This window comes from Micropterus dolomieu, linkage group LG14, assembly GCF_021292245.1.
Source record: "Micropterus dolomieu isolate WLL.071019.BEF.003 ecotype Adirondacks linkage group LG14, ASM2129224v1, whole genome shotgun sequence".
In the NCBI taxonomy this organism is placed as follows: domain Eukaryota; kingdom Metazoa; phylum Chordata; class Actinopteri; order Centrarchiformes; family Centrarchidae; genus Micropterus; species Micropterus dolomieu.
Window position 1 is genome coordinate 25,491,007 of NC_060163.1, and position 9,185 is coordinate 25,500,191.

At 40.7% G+C, this 9,185-nt stretch overlaps 1 protein-coding gene across 2 annotated transcripts in view; it reads left to right on the forward strand.

The window, feature by feature from the left end:
* Nucleotides 1–2,704: 2,704 nt before the first annotated feature.
* The window catches only part of LOC123982442 (stonustoxin subunit beta-like), an 8,293-nt gene continuing 1,812 nt past the window's right edge, over nt 2,705–9,185 (forward strand). The window contains exons 1-3 of one of the 2 annotated variants that reach the window (XM_046067956.1): nt 2,705–2,886; nt 3,940–5,397; nt 5,531–6,411. In XM_046067956.1, coding sequence (XP_045923912.1) covers nt 2,796–2,886; nt 3,940–5,397; nt 5,531–6,078 — 2,097 coding nt within the window. In that variant the 5' untranslated portion in view covers nt 2,705–2,795 and the 3' untranslated portion in view covers nt 6,079–6,411. Of the gene's footprint in view, nt 2,887–3,939; nt 5,398–5,530; nt 6,412–9,185 lie in introns of those variants that run through there. The other variant, XM_046067957.1, reaches the window with a different exon arrangement.

Sequence of the window (9,185 nt, forward strand, 5' to 3'; positions counted from 1 at the left end):
ACTGAACCCCGATTTGCCCCTGGCGGCTGTTCCGCCAGTGTATGAATGTGTGTGAATGTTAGTTTCCGTTTGAGCACTTAGGCTCAGTGTGTGAATGTCGAAAAGACTAGAAAGGCGCTATACAAGTACGGAGCACAAGCCTAAAGTTAAGCCTGTGGTCTATCACATAAAAAAAATGGTTGTCACGTCTGGAGGCGGGTCAGTAGAACAGAGTATCTAACAAACTATCACAGCCAGGCAAGTTTACAATAAAATACCGCATTACTAAGGACAGTAGTATCCTTTCTGTTTGCGTGACAGGAGAGTTTAACCCCCCAGATATATACACATACGCAGAGGGAGGGCTGTCTGTAACAAACTAAAAAAATGGATAGTTATTAGATGAGGAGCCCACAACCAAAATGAAGTTACTGTTTAAGGCAGGACACACTTTTCATGGGGTGGTCAATTTTCTTCTCTGAAAGAAAACTTCCAAAACACACATTTGGATCGTGTTTGTTTTACTACCCTCTGTCTGTTTGCATCTGTAGATTTCTTCTAAATGAACAAAACAAGCTAATCTGCATATTTAAACAACATTTCAAGTCAATGACAAGTCATTAACTGGGGAAGTTCTGTGGTGATATGATTTTGTTTATCCTTGACACTGCAGTGCCTTGTCAAATGTATGCAAATAATTACACCTAATTTGAATATCAATGTGGCGAATTTTACTGTATTCACTTGAACAGTACAGTAGCCTGTATGGCCTTAGCTAAACTTTAGCTTAGATAGTAGCCTTAATCATTAGTCATGCCTGTTAGCAAGTCAAAAGTTAACTATTTTTGTGTTTTGGCTAATTAGTGAAAGAGAGCGCATCGGAACTTGATAAAGCTTTATCGGCCGGCCTGATATTTAGATTTTTTTATTCGAATAACTTTATTGCTTGACAGGGGAAGCGGTGTGCAAACAGGAATATATATCCCTTGGGGGTTTCTCTTGAGGAAGAAAAAGGGCAAGTGCTCATGCCTCTTTTGATGTCTGTGTGCACGTGCTTGGAAATTTCCTTCTTCGCAGTTTCATAAGAACACAGAGGAAAATCAAATATGCTGAGCTCTCACTGTGACAATATGAACCTCTCAGGATGCAACGCCCGTGAACACCGCCGATTCATACTCTACATACATACTCTCTAGAGGCAGACCTTGATTCGCTCAGCGCTGGCGCCAACACTGAGTCCTCCCAGATAACGAAAGTGCAGAAGTGCTGAAAAGTTTGGTGTGTAAGAGACGGGAGCAGTTGACAAAAGAGAGGAGAGCGGAGTGGAGGAAAAACGTTGGAGCAACTCGCTCAGTAGAGTTGAACAAGTACAACAGTGAGGCCATCAAATCCCTTCTGCGTTCATATACTACAATAGAGCAAGGTTCCCGTACATCACCCCCTTTTCCATCTGCACCTCAGCAACAACCACCAAACAACAAGCCAACCAAAATACCAAAACCATTGCAATCAAACCGGTCCAGATCTCCAGATCCCAATAAGTCAGGCAAGGTGTTTTGTTTTTGAGGAACGGAGCAACTTTTGTTATTTGATGCGGAACCTTTTTGCTAATGAGGCCAATTGATTGATTAACTGCTTTTTTAAAAACTGAATTGAACTTAATTTTCATTTGATCATGAAGCCGGCGTGACCACTATCACATGAACGGGTCCAATCGCATCAGTAGATCCAGGTCTCCTTGTCTCCTGTATGAAACTCATATCCAAGTGCTGTCTCACTCCCTCTTCCTCTCATTGCAATTTTCATATAATGATTCAGTGTTCTTGTAATTGTCAACATCGAACAAAGTTGTTAGGAACACAAATGTTATGACTTCCTTCTCAGAACATCTCAGCAAATAAATGGACTCAGGGTCAAAGGCAAACCTCATTCTACAAGAAAAGTCTAAATAACAATTGAAGCTAACAGTTCCCGCTGCTCCCAGTCATGTTGGAGCCCCAAACAGGAAGTGAATCTGTTTGTTTCACAACTAAATGATTTAAAGGAACTTCCCAGTGTAGACAAAGGAGTTTGTAATGCTTGTAGAAAGCCCCAAAAAGAGGTGAAAATGAATGTACTTCCTGCTGATAACTCAGTGTATTAAAGTGAAAGTTTTAACTTAAATGTTGTGTAAATTCTGTATTGAAGTGAGGAGAGACTGACTCATTACATCACTACCCAGCACTTTCAAATAAAGGGCTTGTGTCACAGGGAAAGGCTTATAAATTTGTTACAGTAACCCATGCTTCATTATTGTGATTTTCTGAGGGAACGATGTATAACTGCATCCTGTATATTTTTGTGCTTTGCACATTTACTTTTGTGTTGGTACCATGGTGCTGGAGGCATGTCAGAGGAGGAGTCAGAAGAGTATCTGATGGGGTATAACATCCCTGATCTGACTGGCAGCTCCAGTTGGAAGTCAAGAGGACTCGCACACAAGTGATCTATACTTCACCAGGTGAGGACAAACTGGGCTGACAGAGAGACAGAGGTAGAGATAGAAATAGAATAGATAGATATCTCTATAAATAGGGAGAGGGGGAGAGAGAGAGAGAGAGAGAGAGATTACTGATAGTAAAACTATCACTGTCAGAATAGTGTCTTTGGGGAGATATTGTATTTCCATGCACAGTAAACTGTCACTGTTTCTGCTTCTTGTCTTTGCAGTTTGTCTGAAGGAAGAGACTTCCTGTGTCATAAACTCTCAACACTCATACTGCAGAGGACTTTAAGTAGTGAGGACTGTGTGGCCACTAACTCAACAGGTTGGAGAAATGGCTTCAGATACCATAAAGGTTGCTGCTCTGGGTCGACCATTCACCCTAGGAATGCTCTATGATGCTCGGAAAGATCAACTGATTCCAGGTAAGACTTCATTTAGACTATTTTGCAAGATATCTGCCTGCCACAGCTCTGCTTACAGGAGCCTTGACATCATTTTATTAGGCAGTTAAACTATTTTAACCACACTTATTTAACATTCAGACGCATTATAAAAATAATTAATGCTTTGTAATTCTAGATAGATAGGTGGTAAAATTGAATCAAGTCATTATTGTTGCAGAATTTCAGCCCCTAATTGTCTCTGTGGAGCCATTTTAAAACACCCCTATGAGAGTTGTACTGTCAAACCCTATTGTGAATGGATTGGTTCTAAATTAGTAAAAACACGTATTTTGAAGGTCAGTTATTTTGGTTTGGAAACAAACAGGGAGTTGGATTTGAGGAGAATCCGCACATATAGTTCTTGGATTATTCCGTTTTAAACACAAAACGGAAAACAAAGGACCGGCGTTTTGTTTTATCTATGACTGGTATTGTAACCCTACTGGTTTTAAAAACTGGTTGCTGTACGCGTGCGCCTGTTTGCAACAGCGGTGGTCTACCCCATCCCCTGACTGGTCACACTCACCAACATCAATACATTATATTAGGGATCGCCATTGCCCAAGTATATTTGCTGCACGTTTCTCAAGTGGAAGACGTAAAGCTACACAGATCAGACATATTCAGTGTCAATCAATAGTTTTCCATTTTGGTTTTAAAACAGAAAAACAAACACTTGATTATTTGGCATTTCCAATTTGGTTTTGAAATGGATTGAGGAGCGGAAAACATGTTTTTGGTGTAATTTTACATTTCGTGTGCAGTCTTGCCTCTCTCCTCTCCTGTGCTCTCTGCCTTAGAGGCACACACAGGACGTCTTATTGTGTTATTACACAGTTACAATCATGTTACCATACCCTCTGAATACTATAATCCTTTTATTAATTAATCAAGCAAATAAAATATTACATGTTTAGGGATAAGGAGCAGCAACATACCGAAATCTAAATGTTTATGATTAGCTCTGTGTGACTTTATATTAACAAAATTATTTTCCTGCTTTATCAGATGACTGTTTTCTAATTTCTGTAGGTTTGACTTTGTGGGATGATAAAACTCTAAAAGAGAACACAAGGGAAAACTCTCAGCACAGCAGCGCATTTGAAATTTCTGCATCTGACTCCATTGAATCCAGGTCCTCTCTGCTGGATGTTGATGCTTCTCTGAAGGTCAGTTATATGTGTGGACTGATTGAAGGTGGAGGATCTGCCAAGTATCTGAATGATACGAAGAAATTCAAGAATCAGAGCAGAGTGACGTGTCAGTACAAAGCCACGACCAACTTTAAACAGTTGTCAGTGATTGACCATTTACCCAGGAATACCCAACAGATTGATGTTATTCAGAAGACCTCTGCAACTCATGTAGTCACAGGCATCCTTTATGGAGCAAACGCTTTCTTTGTATTTGACAGTGAGAAGTTAGACGCCAGCAGCGTTACGGACTTCCAGCTCAAAATGGAAGCTGTGATTAAGAAGATCCCCAAATTGAATGTTGAGGGGAAAGTTGAACTCAAGCTGACTGATGCAGAAAAATCTCTGACTGAGAAATTCTCCTGCAAATTCTACGGAGACTTCATTCTCGAAAGCAACCCAGCAACATTTGAAGACGCAGTGAAGACCTATGTAGATCTTCCAAAGCTGCTGGGAGAAAAGGGAGAGAACGGTGTTCCACTGAAGGTCTCTCTTATGCCACTGAAGAATTTGTATTCAGAAGCTGCTGAGCCGGTGAGAGAGATCAGTGTTGGACTAGTGAGCAAGATAGAGTATGCTCTGGAAGATTTAAGTCAAGTGGGAATGAGATGCAACGATTCTCTGGACGACAGAGTGGTGGAGAATTTACCACAGATTCGAGAAGAGTTAAGCACTTTCCAAAAACTGTGTAATGTTTATGCAACTAAACTCCAACAGACCATGGAGAAGAAACTTCCCTCAATCAGAGCAGGTAAAGAAGATGAGAGCTCAACAGAAAAAGTCTTTGAAGACAGAGACAAGTCACCATTCAGTCATGAGAAACTAAGCAAGTGGATGGAAGACAAAGAGAGAGAAATCAACATCATCAGGTCCTGTGTAGAAAAGATGGAGGGAACACAGATTGTCCACAATAAGTCAGAGCTGGACAGAGAAGTTCTCGGTGTGGAGGATGCTCTGTGCTTTGTTTTCACCTCCATGGAAAGGGGGGACACCTACCTTGATGTGATGGCCGACTACTTGGACTCACATAAATTAGGAAGTACCTATGAAAGTCCGTGGTACTACTCAGATGAAGTTTTTACTAAAATGAGCAAAAAAGCCAAATCTTTCTCTTATCTTGCCAAAGCACTGAAGAACAACAGCCGATACCGTTTCCTTATAGCAGCCATAGCAAATAAGAAATACGCAGGAGCAACCATCTACCATTACAAGGAGGGCATTCTGGTCTCTGAGGAGTTCTCAAAGCCTGACCTCCCTCCTGTGGAGAAAATCACTGACAGAAGAGATCTGATCTGGTGTAAGTACTTCTACTGCAACGCTTTAATGAGTTGAAGATACAAATTCCCCTCCTACCTTCCTCCTTCTCCTCCAGAAACCTGCTTCAACATCCGAATGACTTATTACACATTTTGTTTTGGTCTCTCCATCAGATGCCTGTGATCTCACCCTGGACCCGGACACTGTGAACGGCTACCTCACTCTGTCTTTGGGAAACAAAAAGGCAACATGTGGAGCGTGGCAGACGTATCCTGATCACCCAGAGAGGTTTGATACACATCCTCAGGTGATGTGCAGACAGAGGTTAAAGGGGCGACATTACTGGGAGATAGGGTGGAGTAATTCTTCCTATGAATCTGTTTACGTAGGTGTTGCGTACAAGATTACTGAAAGAAAAGGAGACAGTTCACAGAGCGAGCTTGGAAGTAATACCATGTCGTGGTGTTTTGGCCAGTATGGCTTTCTGAAATCCACACTTCACGCATATCATAATGGCAGGGTGTGGAGCGATGCTTTTCCCTCTGACTGCAACAGAGTTGGGGTGTTTCTGGATTGGCCTGCTGGCACTCTGTCCTACTACAGAGTCTCTAATAAACTGAGTCACCTCTACACCTTTCACACCAAATTCACTGATCCTGTTTACCCATGTTTCTCGGTTGGACGAGGATGCAACTATGTGTACCTTCGTCCATTCAAATAAAAGCAATGACAAAAGACTTGTTAGATTCTGTCTGTAAATAAGAATATGTGCTTTCATTTAAAGTTTAGAAAGCATCACCCCATTTTATCTTGAATGTTGTTTACAAATTCAAATAATAGACAGTATAATAAAGTGTATATGTCATTTTCTGATTATCAGATCAAGTTGATTCTGTGCCCAGCCTTATTCTCAAACTTGTGCTTCACATTCAGTTTAAAGTTTTATTGTTTGGTACAACACATGTCTTTTTTTATTGTAACCTTCTAATTTACAATTATTCATTTAGCTGAAGCTTTTATCCAAAGCGATTTACTATTGCTATATATGTCAGAGGTCGCACGCCTCTGGAGCAACGAAGGGCTAAGTCTCTTGCTCAGGGACACATTGGTGGATGGGTCATGGCGGGGAGTTGAAGCCGGGTCTCTCACACCAAACGCAATTGTCTTATCCATTGCGCCATCACCACCCAATTCCTGATACCTAAAGATACAGAGCTTATAGCAATACACAATGGCGCCATCAACACTAGTATGTTGATGAAAGATATCATAGCTCATGTAAAAACATATTGATTAACTTGTTTTTTGAATGGACACAAGGTAGCTAATGTAGATATTGTTTAATCTAGCATTTGTCCATTTTCTTATTTGTGCAGTATTTTAAAATTAATTGTTTTCAAAATACAACAAATCTTTTTTGTTTTTATTAAGTCTACAACCTGTCGGCACGGTGATACAGTGGTTAGCACTGTCGCCTCACTGCAAGAAGGTCGTGGGTTCAAACCCCATTTGCCCCGGCTTTTCTGGAGTTTGCATGTTTTCCCCGTGTCTGCGTGGGTTCTCTCGGGTGCTCCGGCTTCCTCCCACCATCCAAAGACATGCAGGCTAGGTTAATTGGTGACCCTAAATTGTCCTTAGGTGTGAGCGTGAGTGGTTGTTCATCTATGTGTGGCCCTGTGATGGCAGGGTGCACCCCGCCTTGCGCCCGATGTCAGTTGGGATTGGCTCCAGCCCCCCCGCGACCCTGTATACAGGATAAGCGGTTGACGATGGATGGATGGATGGATGGATGGAAGTCAACCAGACCCAGGGTTCAATTAATGACTTTACTGTTCTGAGCAGAGACGCTGTTAACACCATCATCTTGTTGGTGTTTGTAGAGATGAAGCAATGTCAGATTCCTGTGACACTGCAACAACTGTTGGATGTGTTTATGTTGAACAGAATAAATAATAATTTGGAGACCTGAGTTTACCACTGTGTGCTATTTGTTATTTCCAGTCGATTCTAAAGTTGACTGCATCAGTCACAGTGATAGAACATAAACCATCAGAGGACATTATAGAACTTTCCTTCTTGTATCATAAGAACACAGAGGAAGGTCATATCTGCTGAGCTCGCACATGGATTTTAATTGCAGCTGTCATCATTTGCAAAATTTTTCTACACATCTGTATTTTAGATGCTTGCTAATGTTAGCACTGATTCTAACTAGATGTTACTTTTTGTTCATGTTATTTCAAGTCACCGGTGGTACCCAGTGGCTCTCTGTGGCAAATGCTAAGAAATTGTAATTTTTCTTAATTATGTATAACAATACTCCATGTTCTACTGCTATCTATGCATATAATTGCCTCCTCAGCCCTGCACACAGCCTCTTCACCTGTCACTGTTTTGTCTGGTTGCATCGTCCTCCTCCTGCTCCTCCTCCTCATCCTTCTCTCCCTCATCATCAACATGACCGGGGTCATCATCACCCTGCCCCTCTCCTTCACCTCCACTGACCTCAACAACTAATATACATACAGACACCTGAGCTCAGTATTTCCGTGGGAGATACCTAAATTGCAGTTAAAACTTGTGTTAAATACTTAGGCTGTGACCTAGATAGTTCCTCTAGTGGCGTGGATATGGGTCAAAGTTTTATCACAAAAGTGAAACAAAGAATTAAATTTCTGGCCCGTAAGGCTCATTTTCTAAATAAAGAAATTTTGAAATCGTTGGCAATAGTTTTAACTCAGCCTCACTCTGACTGTACTACATGGTACATTGGCAACCCCAGCAGGATAAAAACTAAACTTAACTTGATCTTAAACCTCAACAAGAGGACTCATGTCGGCTCTTCTGAACTCAAGGACTTAAAATGGTTGACTGTTGAAAACAGGGTGAGGCAGCTGAAACTGAGATTAACACGAAAGATTTTGCATAGGAACAAGCCAAGGTATTTTAAAGATTATTTTAAGCTTTTTAGGAGCTCTCATAGCTACTCAGGCTGTGCAACTGACATAGTACCCTGTAGATTTAGGTGCTGTTCTGGCCAAAACACCTTTTTGTACACCTTTTAAAAAGTATTAAGGAGTATTTCTTAACATAATAATTTGAGGGGACCCCAGGTGTAAATGTCTTTGTGTTCAGGTATGTATTTGTTTTTATTTTTGTTTATATAGCTTACCTTGCCTATCTTTCTCAGACTGGCTCCACAATGGAAATAAGTTTTTAACTTTCTTGTGTTATCTTCGACTGTTCTGAAGAATGTATATTGTCACTGTGGATGACATTTTTATTATGCATTTATTCATGTTACTGTTGTTGCTTTTAAAAGGATGTCGTCTTTGTGTGATAACACATTGCAAACAGTTGTTTACAATATATAATAATAATCTTTATTTGTAGAGCACATTTCAAAAACAAGTTACAAAGTGCTTTAACAAGTGTAAAGACAATAATACCCAAAAAACAATACAGAAACAATACAAGATAAAAGCAAGAAAACATTTTAAAGACTAAAATACACGTTTAAGATAAATATAAAATAAGTAAAATAGAATAAAATAAAAGGGATAAAATAAAGTCAAATAAGATCGGGAAAGGCTCTCCTATAAAGTATGTTTTAAGAAGGGACTTAAAAGAGTTCACTGACTCAGCCGACCTGATTTCCTCAGGCAGGCTGTTCCAGAGCCTCGGGGCCCTGACAGCAAACGCTCTGTCCCCTTTAGTTTTCAGTCGAGACTCTGGAACAGACAACAGACCTCTGCCCGAGGATCTCAAGGTACGTGCTGGTGCGTATGGGACTAAAAGGTCAGAAATATAACAAGGCGAGAGGCCATG